We start from the raw sequence: 22,911 nt of genomic DNA, 5'->3' as shown, positions 1-22,911 counted from the left end.
ACCCTGACACTAACATCTTTTTGTCCAAATTAGCTACATAATTAGAATCACAAACTCTAACTTCCAGACTTGATTCCCTAACATAATTGAGTTTCAGCTTTTGTGTTCCTCTAATGTACTTGAGTATCCATTTCACAGCATTCCAGTGATCTCTTTCTGGTTTTCTCATAAACCTGTTGATGACTTCAACTAGATAAGCCAAATCAGGCCTTATTCCAATCATCCTCAAAATATCTTAGGTTATCGCCTCTATGAGTGACTCTTTAGAAAGTCTCTAGAAAAAAAAAACCCATTTGGAATCTTTATTGAGAAACAGAATACCACACAAATTTGCCCTGTGTTGCAGAGTGATCTTCATGTTGGGCGCGCTTCACCCCATGCTCCTTTCTATTTCTGCTTGGCAGGGCTTCCAGGCTTTATGAGCCCTGTGCGAGTCTTCAGGCTTCCGGGCTACTTTTGCCCTCCAGCCTTTGGGCTTCCGAGCTCTTAAGCCTTAGCGAGTCTTCGAGCCTCCAGACTTTCCTTCTTGTCTTGCAAGCTTTTGAGCATCTAAGCATTCCTTTCTACCTTGACGAGCATCTGGGCTCCACTAGCCCTGCGAGCATCCCAGGCACTTCAGCCCTTTCGAGCTTCTAGGCACTCTCTGGCCCTCCAATAGCTCATTCCACCAACAACTCTCGCCTGCTCCGCAACTCATTCTGCTTGGCTTGGCATGTCGTCCCAACCAGTTTGACCTCAGCAGACCAGCTCGTCTGCCAAACTCCAAAACCTTGCCCTGCCTACAAATTTGGTCATGACTTCTTGATTTGACTTTGGTTCTTCAATTTCAATCTTTTATACAGATGTGAAAGCAAAAGCCATAGTCTTAGCCTCATTATATCTTGAAAGGGGTTTGGTTTCACTTCTACCTATATCCCTTGCAAGCATATAATCGTTAAGATCTTCTTGCTCAAAATCAACCTCTTCCTCCGGCCTTTGTCCCGATTATGCATCTTCAGCGTTCATAGATTCATCATCTAAAGAGATGTCATTCTCTTTAGATCCTAATGAACTTTCTATTATTCTCTAAGGAACTTCACCTTAATCTTTAGTCCTTTCACTGTTCTTGTTCTATCGTGTAGGAACCTGAAGAGTAACAGTCTCATTTCCTGATATTTGCCCTGTAACCTCTTCCACTTTCTCTTCCTACAGGTCTTTGAACACTTGTTCTTCAGTGAATTTGACATCTATGCTAATGACACACTACTTCTCCTCCAGCAATTAGATCTTATAACCTTTGACTCCTAGAGGATATCCAATGAATATCCTTTTTCTTACTCTTAGCAACAGTTTACCCTAATATGTATGAATGTAAGCCACACAACCAAAACTCCTCAAGTGTGAATAAGAAGGCTCAATCCCTAATTACATCTGTTCTGAAACATTAAACTCTATAGCAGTAGATGGGGACTTATTGATTAGGTACACACATGTAGATGCAGTTTTAGTCTAGAAATTTTGTGACAAACCCGATGCTTCTAACCTTTTCCATTATTGTCCTATTCATTCTTTTTGCAACACCATTTTGCTGTGGTGTATAAGCATATGTTTTGTGCCTCTGGATTCCCTGCTTCTTACAAAATAAATCAAACCGTTGATTACATAATTTAAGACCATTGTCTATCCTCAATATCTTGATTTTCTTTCCTGTTTGATTCTCTATTAAACATTTCCATTCTACAAACTTCTCAAAAGTTTTATCCTTTGATTTCAGAAAAAGGATCCAAACCTTCCTTGAGTAATCATCAATAAAAGAGATAAACTACCAACATTTTGATAGAGTGTAACGACCCGAAAATCAGACCGCTACCGGCGCTAGGATCCAGGTCGACTTAAGGTCGCCGGGACCCGTAGCAAGCCTGCTATACTCTCTGTGTACCTGTAAAATTCCATACATGATCATACATTTTCTGTAAAAATATAAAAGGCACAAAGGGGTCCAAAACTAACTTAAAACCCCAACAAACAACACAACTAAACACATAAGCATGCTTTGACCACAAATCAACCAAACCTCAACTTACCCTAACCATGCATCTCTACCCAAACACTTCATAAATCCGTCATAAAACATGAAAAGAAGTTCAGGATCTTCACTTACCTCTTACAAACAAGAAGATAAACGATCCCAACATGGAGATATGGAGAAACTCTCCCTCAAAGTCTCCAACTTCAAAGCTTTTGGTTAATTTGCTCAAAAGCTTCAAAACAACATAAAACCCATCAAAACTTTGCAAGATTTGAAGAAAATATGAAAATCACCCAAGGAAGATCATGGTCTTACCTCTGGCTGTGAATGGAAAGAAAATCTTATCCATTCACCGACCTAGGGCCTTTTATAGGTGGCTGGCCAGACCACCTTCGGCGGCCTATCGTGAAACTAAAACTCATGTTCGGCGGCCGAAACTCACCTTCGGCGGCCGAACCTTGCATTTCTTCCTTGGCTCTTTTCTTTCAAACACTCATTTCCTTTTGTACTTAAAACATTAAAACATACTCAAATCCTTTACAAACACATAAATCTTCCCCTTCTAGAGGATTCCGACATCCGAGATTCCACCGGAAAGTAGAATGCCAATGCCGGACTCTAGCCGGGTATTACATAGAGAGAAAGGAATATTTGGTGATCTCCATAAATTTGAGTGAATATAGTCAAGAATTTCCTTTGTTGTATCCTTACCAATTTCAAAAGACGATCTATGAGATTCTCCAAGGATGCAGTTTTTACAAAAACTTAGAGATGATAGTTTGGTACCTTGAAGCAGTCCCTTTTTTACCAAAGTCTCCATTCCCTTCTCACTCATGTGTCCAAGCTTGTTGTGCCAAAGACAAGTTTGATGTTGAGTAGCCTTTGATGGATTTGCTTCACCATAAACCATTTTGTCTTGCAAAACATATAGACCTTCTATCAACTCTCCTTTCATTATAACCTTACAACCTTTGACAATCTTCATTAAATAAGGTTTCTCTTGAGTTCAGGAATGTACCTCACTTGAGTTAACATCACAGTAGAGCCATTATGAATCTTGATCCTCACTATTCCAACTCCTTTGATATTGCAGGTTGTGTTGTTTTCCATCTTGACTCTACCTCCATCTCTTTCTTCCAATGTGGCAAACCATTCATTTCTCGGGGTCATGTGGAATATGCAGCCTGAATCTAATATCCACTATTCTTTAATTTTTGACTCAGTGATGGACAATACCTCTAAAGTTTCTACAGTCAAAACTTTAGAATCTTGCATATTATTGTTTGCAATTGCTGCTTCACCCTTCTCATTCTGAGAACCCTTCTAATTGTTTTTCCTCAAGTAGTAGTCCTTCTTAAAATGACCTTTTTTGCCACAATACCAGCATTATGCTTTGCTCTTGAACTTTGATCCTGCCCTCGATTTGTTCTTGCCACTGTTCTTGTTGTCTCTATACTCAAATTTTCTCCTTACTACCAGAACTTCACCCTGATTTCTTGTATGAGCATTGAGTTCTGCTTCTTTGGACCTTACTGCAGTCTTCACCTCTTCAGCCATGATACTGGTTCTTGAATATTCAAGAATCTCCCCCAACTGTTCATAAGGAGGAGGCAAAGAATTCAATAGATACACTGTGCAGATTCTGCAAATTGGATAGCATCTTCTGGAAAACATACAAGTTGTAATACTCGGCTAGACTCCGGTATCGAAATTCCTACCGTCCGGTGAAATCTCGGATGTCGGAAGTCTCTAGTAGGGTAAAACCATGTTTTTATAAAATGTTTTAATGTGTTTTATGTTTTAAGCATGAAAGAAAATGAGTTTTTGCATGAAAATAGCATTGGAGGAAAACTTAGGTTCGGCCGCCAAACCTCAAGTTCGGCCGCCGAACATGCATGCGTTGCGGGTGTGCTTTAGGCCCCCGAAAGCATAAGTGAGGGAAGTCCAGGTTTGGCCGCCGAACCCCAAGTTCGGCCGCCGAAATGGCATGCATGCGGAGGCACATTCGGCCCCCGAACGTGGTCTGGCCAGCCACTATAAAAGGGTCCCTTAGCCGAAAACGGGCGAACTTTTTCCCCATTTTCGGCCAAGGTGAGTCTCCGCCGCCCCTCACCCATCTTTGGCGTCTTTCCTCTAGATCTTTCAAGATTTTCATTTGTTTTAACTTTATTTTGAAGATTTGAGCATTTGAGCAAAGTTTTGGAGCTTGGAGGTTCAAGAACCCAATCTCTCCCAACTTCGAGTTTAGGTCGTCTCTCTCTCGATCTTCAAGAGGTAAGAGCCGATCTTAAGCTCATTGCATGTTTTAAGTAAGTTTTAAGTAGATCTATGGGATAGAATGCATGTTTAGGTTATGGTTATGCTTTTGGAGTTTATGGGTATAAATGTATGTTCATGAACAATGTGAGTTTCTTGGCTCTTTTCTTTCAAACACTCATTTCCTTTTGTACTTAAAACATTAAAACATACTCAAATCCTTTACAAACACATAAATCTTCCCCTTCTAGAGGATTCTGACATCCGAGATTCCACCGGAAAGTAGAATGCCAATGCCGGACTCTAGCCGGATATTACATAGAGAGAAAGGAATATTTGGTGATCTCCATAAATTTGAGTGAATATAGTCAAGAATTTCCTTTGTTGTATCCTTACCAATTTCAAAAGACGATCTATGAGATTCTCCCAGTATACAGTTTTTACAAAAACTTAGAGATGATAGTTTGGTACCTTGAAGCAGTCCCTTTTTTACCAAAGTCTCCATTCCCTTCTCACTCATGTGTCCAAGCTTGTTGTGCCAAAGACAAGTTTGATGTTGAGTAGCCTTTGATGGATTTGCTTCACCATAAACCATTTTGTCTTGCAAAACATATAGACCTTCTATCAACTCTCCTTTCATTATAACCCTACAACCTTTGACAATCTTCATTAAATAAGGTTTCTCTTGAGTTCAGGAATGTACCTCACTTGAGTTAACATCACAGTAGAGCCATCATGAATCTTGATCCTCACTATTCCAACTCCTTTGATATTGCAGGTTGTGTTGTTTTCCATCTTGACTCTACCTCCATCTCTTTCTTCCAATGTGGCAAACCATTCATTTCTCGGGGTCATGTGGAATATGCAGCCTGAATCTAATATCCACTATTCTTTAATTTTTGACTCAGTGATGGACAATACCTCTAAAGTTTCTACAGTCAAAACTTTAGAATCTTGCATATTATTGTTTGCAATTGTTGCTTCACCCTTCTCATTCTGAGAACCCTTCTAATTGTTTTTCCTCAAGTAGTAGTCCTTCTTAAAATGACCTTTTTTGCCACAATACCAGCATTATGCTTTGCTCTTGAACTTTGATCCTGCCCTCGATTTGTTCTTGCCACTGTTCTTGTTGTCTCTATACTCAAATTTTCTCCTTACTACCAGAACTTCACCCTGATTTCTTGTATGAGCATTGAGTTCTGCTTCTTTGGACCTTACTGCAGTCTTCACCTCTTCAGCCATGATACTGGTTCTTGAATATTCAAGAATCTCCCTCAACTGTTCATAAGGAGGAGGCAAAGAATTCAATAGATACACTGTGCAGATTCTGCAAATTGGATAGCATCTTCTGGAAAACATACAAGTTGTAATACTCGGCTAGACTCCGGTATCGAAATTCCTACCGTCCGGTGGAATCTCGGATGTCGGAAGCCTCTAGTAGGGTAAAACCATGTTTTTATAAAATGTTTTAATGTGTTTTATGTTTTAAGCATGAAAGAAAATGAGTTTTTGCATGAAAATAGCATTGGAGGAAAACTTAGGTTCGGCCGCCGAACATGCATGCGTTGCGGGTGTGCTTTAGGCCCCCGAAAGCATAAGTGAGGGAAGTCCAGGTTTGGCCGCCGAACCCCAAGTTCGGCCGCCGAAATGGCATGCATGCGGAGGCACATTCGGCCCCCGAACGTGGTCTGGCCAGCCACTATAAAAGGGTCCCTTAGCCGAAAACGGGCGAACTTTTTCCCCATTTTCGGCCAAGGTGAGTCTCTGCCGCCCCTCACCCATCTTTGGCGTCTTTCCTCTAGATCTTTCAAGATTTTCATTTGTTTTAACTTTATTTTGAAGATTTGAGCATTTGAGCAAAGTTTTGGAGCTTGGAGGTTCAAGAACCCAATCTCTCCCAACTTCGAGTTTAGGTCGTCTCTCTCTCGATCTTCAAGAGGTAAGAGCCGATCTTAAGCTCATTGCATGTTTTAAGTAAGTTTTAAGTAGATCTATGGGATAGAATGCATGTTTAGGTTATGGTTATGCTTTTGGAGTTTATGGGTATAAATGTATGTTCATGAACAATGTGAGTTTCTTGATGTGTTGTAGATGGGGTTTATGTTAGTTTGAGGCCCCTAGGAACTTGTATGCTTGTATTTGTGTGTTGTAGAATAGATTTGATGCATGTTGGAAAGGTTTGGAGGCGAAATGTGCAAAGGGAGCCAAGTTTCTGCCCTTTGGTAGAAACCAGGTTCGGCAGCCGAAGGACTTTCGGCCGCCGAACATGGCTGGGGAGGCAGCCTTTCGGCTGCCGAAGCTTGCCCTCGAAAGGGAGACTTTCGTCTCTGTCTGGCAGTTTCGGCCGCCGAAAGTGCCGCCGAACATGCATGAGTTTCGTCTCTGTCTGGGAGTTTCGGCCGCCGAAGGTGCCGCCGAACCTGCCTGACTTTCGGCTCTGGAAGGACTTTCGGCCGCCGAACCTGCCGCCGAAAGTGCCCTGTCCAGGCCTCCTTTGCATGATTTTGTATGGTTGTTTCATGATGTTTTAGGGGGTTTTTGGGGAGTAGTTTATAGTTATGTTCAGGTGTGTTTGGTCCCTCATTTGAGTCCACCTGTGTAGGTTCGGACCCGAGGAACCGAAGACCCCAGCAGTGAGTTCAGCTGCTTCGGTGTTGTCAGAGTCAGCCAGAGGTGAGTGGAACTAAACTTAATCTTTTAAATTAAATGTTTTATCATGTTTCATGCATCATGATTATGCAATAGGATGATTGCATTAGTTTCACGAATATGCCGCATTACATCGATTGTTGTTGATGTGGGTGAATGTTGGATGACCCAATTAGTCCATGACAGGAAGACCAGGACCCCATTCTACGGCCTGGCACAGAGTAAGAAAAGACCAGGACCCCATTCTACGGCCTGGCACGGTAATGGGACTCGAAGACCAGGAGCCCAGAGGAGGCCCTGGGATAATGGTAAGTAATGTATGTATGACAGGAAGACCAGGACCCCATGCTACGGCCTGGCACAGAGTTAGCTTGGACTAATTGGTGACAAGTTCACCCAACCCTTATGTGAATTGTCTGTGTTATGATGCATTTCATTGGAGCATAGTGTTATTATGTTTTATAGTTCAACTCACTGGGCTTTTAGCTCACCCCTCTCCCTTTTACCCCCAGGCCTGCAGGTACAGGATAGAAGAGGAGGTCGGTTAGAGTAAAGCTTGTTGTGTAATAGATAGAATGTGGACATGACAAATCGTAGTACGATGTAATGTAAAAGTACAGTATAGTTATGTAATAATGTTTATGGATATTAGAGGTGTGCTTGACCATAGAATGTTGTTATCCCTTCTAAAGCATGATCTTGGATATTTTATGTCATTTATGCAACCAACTCAACATATGTTATGTCACCCTTTTGGGGGCACTGATGAGATCCCACAGAGGGATCAATGTTTATGATTTATGTTATATACAGTGCATGCACAGGTTGAGTAGGGTTGATGTATATGGAAAGAAAAGTTTTAATTTTTTTTTGTATGTTGTTGATCATGTATGGGATTATACAGGTTTACAGGTTAGATGTCAGGCTTGCTACGGGTCCCGGCGGCCTTAAGCCGATCTGGATCCTAGCGCCGGTAGCGGTCCGATTTTCGGGTCGTTACTCAAGTTCTCCTCAATGATCTTGCCCTAGTCCATCTTGAAGCCTGAAACCCACTACATCAGGTACATTCTGTTAGGTAAAGATTGTTTCAGGTAGAGTTTTTCCAAAAGTCTTCAGATTCCAAAAGCAGTCTTCTCATGGATCACTTTTCTAAGAATCTGATTTGAGAGACACAAAACTATCAAATTCCTGGCCTTCTTACTCCTTTCTCTTCTTGACCATTTGATGGACTGCTCAATCTCTTTCTCTTTTGATCTTGCTTCTTGATCTGAGATGATGATTGAAGTAACTCTAAAAGATTATGAGGTTTCAGGAGTTGAAGAAACAATTCTTTTCTGGACTAGAGTTCTGGGTTTCTTTGGTTTATTTTCTTTCTCAATATTTCATATTTCTGGATCATCATTGAGAGCATCTTGCAGCCTCGTGATCTCGAGACTTATCTTAATCTTTTCTTTCCAAAGCATGAAATCTCCTCTTCCATCAAACTTCTCAACATCAAGTTTCTGCAGCACCAACTTCATTCTTTTCTCAATCAGGCTTCAAGAAAATTGACCGACGACGAGCATCCCCGCTTACAAACAGTGTTCTGATATCACTTGTTGTTTCTCGAAACTACTTGTAATTGCTCGAGACTTAAACTCAACCGATCTTCGGTGAGAAACGTAACAGAAACAAGATAAAATAAAGAGAAGAAAGAAAAAAACAGATAAGAAAAAGATAGAGAGAGATTTACGAGTTTGAATCAATATTTGAGAATCGTTCTACATCTCAGAAGAAGGAACCATTTATTCACGATGAGTTACAGAGGAGAGAACAACTACACACGAGCATGAGCTTAATTATAGATCAACAAATAGTAGAAAACAACAATTTTGACGCTTTTTTGCTTCGCGCACTTTTTGACACCCAAAACAGAGGAATATATGTTCCTTAAATAATAGACTTGACGACATTGATAATCAAAAGACCAAAATGTCCTCCGTTCATTTAATGAAGTCGGGTAAATAAAAAATGTCGTCGTTCCTCTTAATACTCTCTCTCTAGTCAGACATTGAGAACCCTTTGAAGAATTTGTGCATTCAGAATTTTTAAACACACTAACTCTTTTTTTTATCAAACCTGCCTTACTCGATCCTACTTCCGGCAAGTAGGTTGGCCCTTCAACAAATTATCCTATTAATAGTTCATCATCTCATCACAGGTCACTCTTTTATCAATAAATTCTAAACACTTTTTGAAGAATTTCAACATCAGTCCTTCATAACTGCTTGAATATTTCCATTTAACTACTGTTCGCCTGGGCCTAATTGTATTAATTTCTGTCATTGATATCTAACGGCTTAGTAGTGCGTGTGGCCAGGTATAATTTCTCTTTGGTTTCGCATTTAATTTGATTCTGCTCCGTAATTCAGCGCTGCCCCACTCCTCCACCGAGCCTCTTACCCAAAGAGGGCATATCACCCATGAGCGAAAAAGTCCTCGCATCAGATATCTGCTTCATTTGTTATAGTTTATGAAAATTATATAAGTATATGGTAGTATTTAGTTTTCGTGGGCGAATGAATTCATACTTTTTGTTAAAAAAAAAAATTTACTATTTTTATAATAAATTTATTAAAAAATTTAAAAATTTGAATTTATTCACATTTATATTAAAAAACTTTAAATTGTGGATAGTAAATTTAAATCTTTTTAATTTGTGAGAATTAATATAGCTAAAAAACTAAATTAAACTTTAAAAAATTAAAAATAATTTACAATAATTATTATAATTTTATTTGATTAATAAAATAATTTTTAAAATAAATATTTTTATTTTAATAATATCATTTCTTCTCAATTTCATTATCTATTTTTCATTTTCATTTTTATATACATATTAAATATTAGTGAAAATTTTAAATGAGAAAAAAATAAAATTTTATATACTAAAATATATAATTTTTCATTTTATTTAATATTATTAATATAAAAAATAATTTTTATACATAAATAATATGCTCATAATTTATAATGTATATAATATCTATATATATATGATGTTTTATATAATAGGAGTTTATTTATAATAAATATTTATTATATACAGTATATTTATTATTATTATATATAATAAATATAAAGTATATTTATTTTTAATATAAAATTTAAATTAAAAATGTTTATTAATAAAAAACTTGAAGAGATTATATTAATTTTTTTGTATTCAATTTAATTTTTTAATTATGATTGCCGTAAATTAAAAAAAATTAAATTTATTATTTAAAATTAAAATTTTAAATATAAATATAAATTGATGTAGACGTTTAGATTTTTTCTCAAACATCCTTCATACTGCATTTTTTTTTTAATTATGATTGTATTAATAAAATTTTATTAAATAGAGATAGATATCATCCAAAATAAAAAGACGATTATATATAATAGATTTTTTAGTCAAAATATAAGCAGTAACAGTAATATTATGATTTTTATCAAATAAAAAGAATTACTTATTATGTGCTGTCAAATTAGTATTTTCAAAATTGCTAGTTAATGCTAATTCTGTCACAAATTTGCCAAATTAGTGTTTTCAAAATTGCTAGTTGATGCCAATTCTACCATAAATTTCGGCGGAACCGAATTATCGGAATCACGTAACAACAGACTTGCCGGTTTCTGGTTCTGACAAACAGGTACTCTGAGGAAATCACCACAACCAAACTTGATATCTTATTTCTTCGACCTTAACCGTAAATTACAAAAAATCTCCACATGACTCAGTTTTCCATATAGATAGCAAAAAATAGTCAGTTTTTTGTATTGAAACTTTACTGTAAATACAGTACAATCATCTCCAACAAACTTCTTCCGCCGTTTCAAAGGTTGCCGAATATCCAAATAAATTTTAACTCTCATAGGGTCCGGCGACATAGTTGAATCATTTTCATATCATACTCTTTATAATAGCCAACAAAATTCCTGATTAATTTAGCCAACGTCTCGTTATAATAATCAGAAAGGAGGTATTTAATCAGAACCCAAAAACTAGAATGAGTTAGAGGGATATGGAGATAATTTTCATTACCTTATATCTCTTTCCAAAAAGCAGGAATCGATTGTATAACAAAAAGTCCCTATATTTTCAAAATCAACATTATTAAAAAACTGAAAGAGATATATTTTTACCTCTAATTTCATAATAGATACTCCTCTAAAAAATGCCATAAATCTGTTAAAAAAGTCTGTATATTCTGAAAATTGATTGGATTGTATGTGAGAAACATTTTATTATACAAAAATCATAAGTAATTATCAGAATATCTCTGAAACTCTTAATAGGAATAATACCGTCTTTTTCATTGTTAATCAATTGACGCAGAAATTCTTTCACGAAAAAGAAAAAAGAAAAAATTAGATTTAAAAAATAAAAAAAGTGAAAGTATCCGATGGTAAAAGGAGTACAGAGACAAACTAATAATTTCTATTGCATTAACAATTAAATAATCAGTTTTAATATATTACTAAATTAGCACTCCCAGGTTTAACCTGATGGTAAGTGCATCCGGTTAAACCTAATTAGATTTCAGGTTCGAATCCCCATCCCCATTTTAAAAAAAAAATATATTACTAAATTATTATTCAATCTGGTGAATTAAATAAAAAATAATCATATATTTATGCTGCATTATCATTTATTAATAATATATTTTTAAATTATATGAAAATAAAGTAATTATATCTACTTAGATTTTCTATAAAGCGGAAATAGTAATTATACAACAGAATTTTACGCACGTCAACTTCTAACTCCGAAGGTAGTCGAGGCGGATAAACTACCGTGACGCGTGTTAGTCTTACACTCACATCTGGCTAAACGCAAAGCTCAACTAATGACTAGTATTCCAGCCTTCCACTATTTTTTCTTTCAAAAACTCCCACCAAGTTTTTTCGACGCCACTATTTCTATTATTTTCCTCTACACTTGGGCATCTTCTTCAGTAACCCTACTTCTCCATGTCGTCGCCGCCAGGCGGCGACGGAGCCGCTACCTGTTCATCATGTTTTTCCGGCGAGAATGGTGGCTTCGATGGCGACGATGCCAATTCGTCTGCTAATCCTCCCTGTGTGCAATGCATGAGATCGGATCATCCTTCGTGCTCTTATTCTTTGTTGGGGTTTGATTCGATTCAATTAAAGGACTCGGAGAAGCTATGGAGAATTATTACCGCTTCAGCTAAAGGATTCTCAATTGGTGCCGGCCTTAAAGGAGGTCTTTCTCTGTTTTCAATTCTCGCTAGGCTGCGCCGCAGCAGATTATCCTCTTCCTTGAGGTGAGATTAGCTCTTATGTTTAGTTATTTTATTTATGAATTCCTTTTGCTAGCTTTCGATCTTAAATTTTGTTTCTCTCTCTCTCTAGGAAAGTTGAGGTGTTTTCCAATAGTGAAGCTATTGCATTGGCTCTTAAAGAGACGCTAAGATACGGGCTGTTCCTTGGGACCTTTGCTGGTACATTTGCTTCTGCAGATGAAATTATTGCTTCTTTGGGAGGCCACTGCAGGTAAGCAATTCAGCATTTTTCTTTATACTCTTCAATTTCTCAATTTCCTTTTTCAAACTTTCGATTTAAAGTTGATTGTTTAATACTGATGACTTTGGTTGGTGAAACGCGTTACTGTAATTTTAGGACTGCAAAATGGAGAGCATTATTGGCTGGATTAATTGCTGGGCCCTCTATGCTTCTTACGGGGCCGAACACGCAGCACACAAGCTTGGCGATATACATACTTATGCGTGCTTCTGTATTGGCGTCACGTTGTGGGGTTAAAAGCAAACGGTTTGGGAAATATTGTAAAGCTCTGACTTGGAAGCATGGAGACATATTCCTCATGTGTCTTTCTTCTTCTCAAATTTTGTATGTCTCTCGATTTGCTGAACCGAATTTTATTCAACTACATTTCATGGTTTCAAAACGTCTGCTATCTAATTAATTCTATTATATAAAATTGTTTGTTTAATTATTTTTTCTATATTCCTGCATGGTAAAGCAGCATGAATCTGAAACTAACTATGCATGAATGAAAATTTTATTAGGCTTCCATCATTTTTTTGGTCATCAATCAACATGTAAAATGCTCATGATATTAGACCAGAGCTGCATGTGATAGTTAATGATGCAGGGGAACTGATGCCTTGACCTCTGCTCATTGCTGTATTTGATTACCTTGCTAAAATTTGTCACCACCCTTGTCTGATTCTACCCTGTAACATCCATAAGGAATAATAATTTTTGCAAGCATTAGGCATATGAGATTGATTATAAGCTTAATAACTATGCATCTTAAGTGGCTTAAAATCCAAATTGGTGTGGACTTACTTATTAGCTTAGACTTCATTTGGAATAATAAGGAGCCAAATTGGTAGGGACTTACTTATTAGCTTTGACTTCATTTGGAATAATAAGGACTTAATTGTATTAGTACTGTTTCAGCATAAAAGATTATGAGGCATAGATTTCAAGAAGTTCTGTACCCTAGGGGTTCAGCCAAGTCATCCATCAAAACCTTATGTATGATGTTGCAGTGGCAAAGAAAGAAAAGTGAAAAGAGAATCTTTCTGAATATATACTCATACATAACTATATTTTACCATTACTTTCTAGTTTCTTTTTTATTAAAATTTTTTTATTACTTGGTTGTTTTAAGTGTTGTATAGCATGGTACCTTGGTTAGGCCTTTATATCATCTGCATCAAGACTCATACAATGAATCAAATTTATGCAATGACTACGTTATTGTTTAATTCTTTAGTGAAGCTGAAAAATCCCTTCCCCTGGAGTATATTTTGAATAGAAATATGCATTTTACAGGTCAGCTTACATATTGAAGCAAGAGAGTCTGCCCCCCTCATATAAGTCCTTTCTCAATAAACATGGTGGGAAAGATCCTGTTATCTTGCAAGGAGTGAAGGACATAGCAAGTGGCTTGCCTTTTACAAATTTGGGTTTAGTAGAGAAATATTACAACTCTACAGGTGTTAACATTAAACTAGATCCAGAAATGAAAATCCCCTGTTCGGTATGATTTCTGAGGAGGAAAGCCTAATTCACATTTTATTATATGGTTTTAAATTTGGGTTAGACCTAATTCACCCCTTGAGGAGGAAAGCCTCCTAAAAGGGAGGAGTGTCTAAGGCCCTTATAAGGAGCACTTTACTTCTATCTCAAACCAATATGAGATTCACATGACATGTTATTTCTTTCCTATTATTTTTCTCATTTTGCCATATTGCTTATGAAAGACTATATATGTTTTATGGATTTTTTTTTAGCTACGCCTTTGGAAAATTGCATGTCATTTCTAAAGTTATTTGTTGTATATTTACTAATTGATCTATATTCCGTTTCTTTGCTTATGCTGAGTGTTCCAATTAATTTTTAGTGGTTGCTCAATTAATCATTGAGGTTCTTGATGCATTTGGTGATGGAACAGAATTAATGGATCTGCATTATATTATATTGTACCTTGTATGAATGTGGACATTAAGGCTATACATATGTATATCACATGTGAGGGCGGAATCATGTCAAAACTTGAGTAAAAACTAATTTCTCAAGGTTCATCAAATCTTTCTTTTTATTAATTTTTATGCACCTCTTTGCATAGGAAAAAGAACAGCATCATTCTTTGCAATCCAATAGGTCCTATTGTCCTAAAAAGAAAAACTAAAAGGAAAGAAAAAAAATCTGGAAGAAAAATGATGAAGAGATGGTAGACTGTATCTAGACAACTTAATTGTATATGTTTATGATATTGTTTGCAATATGATTTCTTCTTAAGTAGATGACTCTATCTTAAGCTCTTTTCCAACTATTTTCATTTGATTTATGAGTCATTTATATGCATGTAAGTTGGTGTAATGCAAGGTTGGTTCTTTGTGATTGGAAGGTGAAGGTTTCAACTTGTGGAAGTAGTGATTCTGCAAGAAAACAGAGGACAGATGATAGATGAGCCTTCTCCTATGTTTGCAAAGAGGGGAGCTTTGTAGAGTGAAGGCTCTCTTTTGAATATTAATGTGTTAAAATTACATGCGATATACAATTCCTTCCTCAATGTTTGAAAATGTTTTCCCTTTTTTGTTACATTAGCTTCCTTGTATTTAGATATTTTGATGTTGACTGGACCTTCTATCATATTTTATGATTTCATGTATTTATTTGGGCAATTTATTGGACAAACATTGTAAATTTAGTGCTTAAACTTGAAACGTCTAGCTTAGATGGTAAAAGTTACTCATATTGTATTGCTTAAATTTTGTTCCTCAAAATATTGTACATCTGAGATTTGTACTTCAACTTGAAACGTCTTGCAGATCATACATGGAAATCAGTCATGTGGTGAACATGTTGTTTCTTTTTTTATTCAAGCGTACAAAAGAGCTCTCCCTGTATATCTCCCTGTATATTTGATTCCTGCATTGATAGTTCATCGTCAAGGCCTCTTGAAAAGGTATTGTAGTAGAGAAATATACTATCTAATTGTTCTGCTACATGAAGATGTTATTGTTCTGCTGTCTGGTTCAAATTGCTTACAAATTCTTAAATCATTTGATTGCTTTTCAGATTTCAATGTAGTAAAATTAGTAAATGTGGTGTTTAGGATGCTTTGCTTTGACTGTATGTTATGTTGGTGGTGTCTGATTATGCAAGAAGGTAATTAAATGCCTAGGTATTCTTCAAAATAGATCACTGGACCTGAAGTCTGTGAAATTTTCAGCACGCTTTGATTAACATCATCAGTTTTAGCATGTATAAACAGGAACATCAATCTAGCTGCATCAGAATCCTTTCTTATTATGCACTTGTTTCCGCTCTTTTTTTTGTGTGCTTTTGGAGCTCTGGTTGCTTCTTACTAGTCAGCTTACCAGGAATTTGGTTGAAACGAGTAATCTTTACTATCATTTGCTCTGTTTTTGATAACAATGTTGACCTGCCTAAGTCATGATTTGATCCATTGTTGGAAGATAATTAAATTATGTAATTATACTCATTGTAGAATTAGGAATTTAGAATTTTATTAGGTTTAGATTATTATTATAATATTATAGTTTAATCTTATTTAGAATTTCTAATCAGAATTGAATTTGGGTTTGAAATTTAAATCCTAATGTAATTAGGCTTAGAAAACTCTATAAATATGTGTAAATTTTCAAGCATTAAGCAGTTTTGACTATTATGATATTATTGACAAGTTAATAAGTTGTTTGAGAATTAGTTTTCAAGATAATTTATTTCTCTTGGTCTTTCTTCTCTTCTTGTTCGACAAATAATATCAGATTTTTTTTCCGAGTTATTGCCTCTCATGGATGTTCACACTATAGTTATCTGATGTTTTTTTATTTGACCACGTGCAGGCCTTGCAACATATTGGGGAAGGGTCTTCTTGGTACTGCAAGATCAAGCTTGTTCCTGTCCACATATTGCTCATCTGCCTGGTTAGTGTTCATTACTTTAGTATGTTACTTGTATTTTAGGGTGCAAGTAAGCCGAGCCACGCTTTAAATAATTAGGTTTGACTTGGCATTCTTTCTCTAAGCTCAACATCGGCTCATTTAAAATGTATTAAACTTGAGCTCATCTAAATGAGTCAAATTCGAGTTCGTTATACATAAATAAGCCACTCCACAAGAGATGAAACAAAAATTTTAAATACTAAGGAAGGCCCATAAGTAGTTCCGCCTGGCTAAAAAGCCACACTGTGCGGAATTGCTTGAAGAAAGGCCCTTTTTTATTGAGGGACCCACGCCCTCCCTCATCCCTTTGCAAACAATGCAGCAATCCCACATCTTCATTTTGCTTATTTTTTTATTTGCCTATTTAAGATACTCTTTTTTGCTAATTAATAATTTCAATTTAAATATTTATTTATTAAAATGACCTGTTCTGAAGAACTTATAACGTATTATACTATAAATTTAAAATTTCACCACGTTTATTGTTATAGTTATAAATTTTAAGGTTTAAGGTTGACTAATAATTATGTTTTAAGACTTCAATATCTGTATTTTATTACACACCTAATACTTTATTCAATTATTCATATATAAATTAATTAATTATAATGAATTATGCTTTCTCATTTATTAGCTTTAAATTTTATTAAGCTTATACATTTGGTTTTATAAATAAAAACTTAGAACCTTTAATTATCAAATCTAATTTCATTGTTTGAATTCATGTAAGTACAATACCATTATATGTGCATGTATGTGTATGCTCATTGTATGTTTAATTTTAAAGAAATCACTTGTCATATTGGACTCTTTATAGCCTATATACACCTAACACTTTATAATTCCTACATTACTTGATTAGTTCCAATAATCAATTGGACATAATATATGTATTCACGTATGTAGTCCTTAATTTTTAAATTTATTATATCATATATCTTATAGTCAATCCTTAATTATATCGCATATTATTTAGAACTAGAAAATTTATCATGTAATAAACTATATAATTAATCTTTCATTGTATAGTTTCTAATTAGAAGGTTTAATAAAATTAAAATTATATAATTTAGAACTATAACTTATAGATTATCCTCGATTATATAGTTTTTAATTAAAAGTACATATATAATTAAAGATTATATAATTTGTAATTATGAAATATATTATATAATGCATTAAACTACCTATCATCTAATATTTTAAATTTATTCTTGTTGTTAAAAAATTAACTTGCTTTTCAATAAAAATAAAATTTATAAATCTAAATTACAAATATGAGACTATTAGTGTCATGAATTTGAGTTAATTATACATATAATTTTATAAATACATTTTAAGTAGCTAAATTCTATCACAATTTTAAATAAATAATTATTAATATATTATTTCAGTGTCATACAATAATCATAAACAAAACTAATATGTTTACATTATAAAATATAATAAATGAGTCAAATTTCCACCTAATGAGCTGATTTGATGAGCAAAATCATGAGCCTATAAATGACCCAGGTCATGAGTCGACTCAGAAACCTTAATAATCCAACCTTAATAATCCAAGTATTAGTGAGGTTGGGCTCGACTCATTTGGCTGAATATTAAAGAATCTGATCTTGATTAATTTATTAAACAAGCTTAAAAATTAAATTCGAGATTAGCTCATTGTCTCAAGATTGACTTGTTTTCTTTAGCTTTTATTGAGCGAAACCTTGAGTGGCTTGAAAGCATTTGGCATAACTATTAAAGGAACACCTTATACTCGAGCGCTCACCTTATACTACTAGGCATTCGCCTTGTTTTAGGTACAAGGCTTTAGAAAAGCATATCTTTTCTTTATTTCCATCTTTGGAAAGACTACCGCTTGACCCAAATTTGTCGATATGTCAAAAATCCAATATTAAAGCATTTGGAAGTTTTCAAAATTAATATTGTGCTAATTGCCAAAATCTCATCAAACCACTACATGTATCCTACATTTCCATTTTCAACACTCATGGTCTTTTTAATCCCTCTTCTCCTACACAGTTTTCAATATTATTTTATTATCTTTATCGTCTTAATAGGATTTTCTATTTATAGTTTATCTAAACTTGTCCTTTTTAGATCACTAACAATTTTAATTGGACTTTTTACTCAACATTTTTCTTATATTTCCTTTTCTTTTTTTTTTTTTAATAATAAAATGCTATTTAAGTAATTCTTTTTTTGGTTATGTACCATATGTTTACAATGTAATATTAGCATGTTATTTAGGTCCTCCAATTCTAGGTTATCCTTTTTTTTTACATTTTTTATAATAATACAGAGCTATTTGTATTTGTTTGTGAATAAAAAAAATCTAAGGTTTTTTTTGAATGTCCAAATTTTATGTTTATTCTATTTTTGAAAAAATTCTTTAAAAAAAAAAAGGATATTAATGGTCGTTGTCTCTTGAGGCAACCCTAGGTCCAAGTCCAACAATAGCGAAGTATATAGTTTATGCTTTTTATGCTTGTTAATGCTTTTATAGATTGGTAATTATGATAAGTTTGGTAAAGTAGAATTACATCTACTATTATTTATTTATAACTTTTTATTAAATTTGTTTTTTTATGCACCTCAACTCATTCAAGCGTGTCCTTGTACCTTGTGCTTAAGCCTCAGCTTGTTTACATCCTACCTACTTAACTATAGCAGGTGAACATGAATGACCAAATTATAGCCATTTTTCTTTAAAAGGCATGGTTAAAGTAGAGAAATTACTTTTAGAATTTTGAAGTGGTATCAAAAAATTTACAATTATTTGATATTGATGTGGATCTGATGTCAAACTTAATTGAGGGGTAAAAAAGGATCCACGTATCCTATGGTAATTAGTTTGGGATTAAGGGTTAGTTGTTTGTTTGTTACTGATGAAAGTAGGGAAAGAAGAAATATCATATTAAAAATAGCTGTTGTCTTCACAAATTCTCATCATGTCTAAATGACTTGCATAACTAAAACTCATTTTGTTGGTCATCAGGATGTGGACATGTGTGCTTTTTAGAACCTTCAGGAGATGTAACATTCCAATGGTGGCATTGGGGACGGTACGGGAACTTCAATTATTCATTTAAGTAGATAAAATTATAATTGATTATTATGTTTTGAAATAGCACTCGGTGTCTTGCTCAGTTCCCCACTGGCCTAGCCCTGGCAATCGAGAAAAAAAGCAGGCGGATCGAGATCTCACTCTACTGCCTTGCACGTGCAATTGAAAGCTTCTTCACATGTATGGCCGATGTTGGCTACTTGCCGCAGGCAAAGAATGTGAAAAGAGCCGACGTGGTGATCTTCAGTATCTCAACAGCTATAATCATGCACTGCTATTCACAGGAAAGGGAAGTGTTCCGGTCCAAGTACCTTAATGTTCTTGACTGGGTGTTCGGTGTACCTCCTCCCCCTGGTGAAACGCCACGACGCAAAGAGAATTGAAAGCAACTACAAGGCCTTTAAATACATCAGGAGGCTCGCAGGTTTCTAATTTAGATTTTCCCAAAATAATTACAGCAATTGTTTGTATCATAGAATTTTTATTTTTATTTTTTTTTTGAATCAAATCATAGAATTTTTATTGACACTCTTTTTCTTCTTTACTGAACATATGATGTGCCTGAAAGAAAGCAGCACTTGAAGCCATTGCAATGCTCTTTTTTTTATAGATATTTTTGGCTCCGATTAGGAGTCGAGAGTCTCGGATTGTATGTGAAGATAGTGGGAAGATATAGCGACAGAATTCTTACATTTAATTTCACCAAAATCCTTCTATATTAACCAAGCCCCTCCCTGGGAGTTTACTGTTGAAGACTTTCCATTTTTCTCCTGCCTCACTCGGTGTAACGGTGTAGACTGGCCATATTTTAGGCTCAGTTGGGCCGCAAAGATAAAGTAGGTAGTATAGAGCTCGGTTTCGCTCCTTTATTCGGCCTTTTGAATATGGTGTTGATCCTCCACACCTCATGTTCATGGGCTTGCACTGATACATGACCAATGAATCCTTTGGATATGCTCGTTGTGGAAATTCATGAAATATTTCTGGTATATTAAAATATTTACAATTTTTCAATTGTTCTTTAAAATATAGTGGATTTTATTTTTATTTAGGAATACTTCAGAAATATCGAGTTTTTTTTTATATATACTTCAGAAATATCGAGTTTCGTTTTTTCTTTGATGCTTATTTGTGGGGATAGTTTTAGAGATTAACAGGATTTTATATAGTTTTATAACTACCATAACTTTTTTGGGGAGAAGATGTTAATTGGTATGGTCTTTAGGGTTTTAATAAAAAAAAAAAACTTATCAGAAAGATGTTAATTGGTATGATAACTTATCAGAAATATCTTTCATTGCTTGGAAGGTTTTGCTTAAAGCCTTCATTTTTATGTCCAGAGAAAAAAAAGAGCTGCTATTTATGATTATTAACACTTTTTTTTAAAGATTTATGCGACAGTTTCCATATAAGATAAAAGCTTAGTTTATCTCTTTCTTTTCTCTCATCCTTTTTCCCTTCACTATTTTTGTTTCTCTATTTCAGTTCCTCTTTTTCATCTTTCTTATATTTAAATAGTATTAAAAATATTTTCCATAAAAAAATCCAATAAAATAATTTATTTTTCTATTCATTTAATTTAAAAATAAAAATATTACAGAGTAATAGCAAAACAAATTATTAGTGATTAAATATATTTTTACAGCCTTAAATTTTATCGAAAAAATTTTGTAACATTATAAACTTTCAAAATACAGTATAAGACATATACACTATTTTAAAGTATAATATGACCTTTAAATCTTAGTATGAAGTATGAATTATATTGACATATAAACCGTAATTTATATGTGTATGTACTCAAAATGTTGAGTATATATTCAAAATATTAAATATGTAATTAGATTGCAATTATTATCGTAACAATTCGAATAAAATTATCATAAATAATTTTTTAATATATTTTTTATTTAATTTAAAATAATTAATTCATACTATTTAATAATTTTAAAATAAGTTATTAAGTCCTTAAATTTTCTTTTCCAATGTTGGGAAATGGTTCAAATATAAGAAACTGAATTCAAAAGTTATTGAAATCAAATATGAAATTGGTCTATTTTTTTTCCGTTTAAAATTAAATATTCATTCCTATTGAAATCGTGCATAAAACTGTAAAGTTTTTAAATTAACAAAAAAATTATTTCTTAATTTGGAGATTAAATAAAAATATTGAGCAAAGATATAGCTCTTCTAATTATAATAAAAACTTATATAAAATAAAAAAAACTTAACATTCACAAAATATATACTTTTATTTTCCATCAAACTATATACTATATTTTTAAATAATAATTTATTTTTATTAAAATCCATATTTGAAATGTATTTTAAAAGTGAATTCATTAATTTTTAAATAGTTTTAATAATATAATTATGTAATTTTTGGTAAAATAATATAAGGAAGGATATATTATGAAACAATAAATTAATTTATTATTTTAATCATATTAATAAAATTGAATTATATAAAACATAGAGGTAATCCTATTTTATGAGATTAAAAATAATCTTAATTTTTTTTTAAATTTAGTTAAGAGTGTATCCAGAACACACACAGATTGTATGTTATACAAAAATTAAAAAATAAAAAAATAAAAAATTGATGCCTCAAACATGAATTCTGTCCTATGTGGCCTATTCCACTAGAACAGAAGAGAAAGCAAGTTCTTGGTCTTGGATTACTGTCTCTCTCTGCCCAAATCCACCCAGAGCCTGCCATTAAGACCTGTTTCTCTGTAAATTCACCCCTGTTTAACTGTCGGTCTCTTGCAGATTTCTTATTTAACCAGAATCTAGACTTTCAACTTTTATTAGTTGACCTTGAGAGTTGTTGTACTTCTCAATGTAGGGCCTTTAAATGTTAGTTTACACAAGATCTTAAATTTATGTGATCAATTTGATATAATCTAATACTTTCTATCAATTGCATATCTTCTTATAATTTCTTCAACTGACTAGGTTTATGTTTTGCCTTCAGGTTGCTCATTAGCTTCTTTCAATACTTGTCATACAATTAACAAAGCCAATCTGATTAAGCAACAAAAACATGGAAATTAGGATATTATTTTATTATTATTTTTCTTGAGCTAGCTATTTAGCCCGATGAAATAAGGCCTTATATATGTATAGCCATTGCAGGATTTAATGATTGTTTGAGCATGCAGCCATCTTTGAACAGGTATAATAAACAAATATTTCTATTATTTATGATACTCTGATTTGCTAGCTTCTTAATATCAGGATGTGGGTCTGCTCTGTCTGATTAGCCGTCGCACAAATGATTCACGTGTGCAGATATAACTTATATATATATTTGCTCAATTGTGTTTGATAGGATTTAATCACCTGCTTTGATTAATATATATTTTTAAGATGCTTTAAAATTATGAACTTATAAAGCAGAAAAGCAGCGACTGAAGTTAGCAACAAACGAG

At 34.0% G+C, this 22,911-nt stretch overlaps 1 protein-coding gene across 2 annotated transcripts; it reads left to right on the top strand.

Annotated features, from left to right (window-relative positions):
- Window positions 1–11,773: 11,773 nt before the first annotated feature.
- Window positions 11,774–20,063, top strand: LOC110607054. 2 transcript variants are annotated; one of them, XR_006349462.1, is made up of 9 exons: window positions 11,774–12,225; window positions 12,314–12,454; window positions 12,581–12,808; window positions 13,763–13,970; window positions 15,265–15,401; window positions 16,306–16,386; window positions 19,409–19,475; window positions 19,561–19,946; window positions 19,985–20,063. XR_006349462.1 is itself a non-coding variant. In XM_021746109.2 (8 exons), the coding sequence occupies exons 1-8, from the start codon at window positions 11,909–11,911 to the stop codon at window positions 19,858–19,860; spliced, it is 1,479 nt and encodes a 492-aa protein (XP_021601801.2). In that variant the 5' UTR covers window positions 11,774–11,908; the 3' UTR covers window positions 19,861–20,063. The 2 variants fall into 2 exon arrangements, 1 of the variants encoding a protein (XP_021601801.2); XM_021746109.2 differs by having other exon boundaries at window positions 19,561–20,063.
- Window positions 20,064–22,911: the final 2,848 nt, after the last annotated feature.

Source organism: Manihot esculenta, chromosome 18 (assembly GCF_001659605.2).
Source record: "Manihot esculenta cultivar AM560-2 chromosome 18, M.esculenta_v8, whole genome shotgun sequence".
In the NCBI taxonomy this organism is placed as follows: domain Eukaryota; kingdom Viridiplantae; phylum Streptophyta; class Magnoliopsida; order Malpighiales; family Euphorbiaceae; genus Manihot; species Manihot esculenta.
The sequence above is the reverse complement of the archived record's forward strand: the minus strand, read 5'-3'. Positions and strand labels throughout refer to the sequence as shown.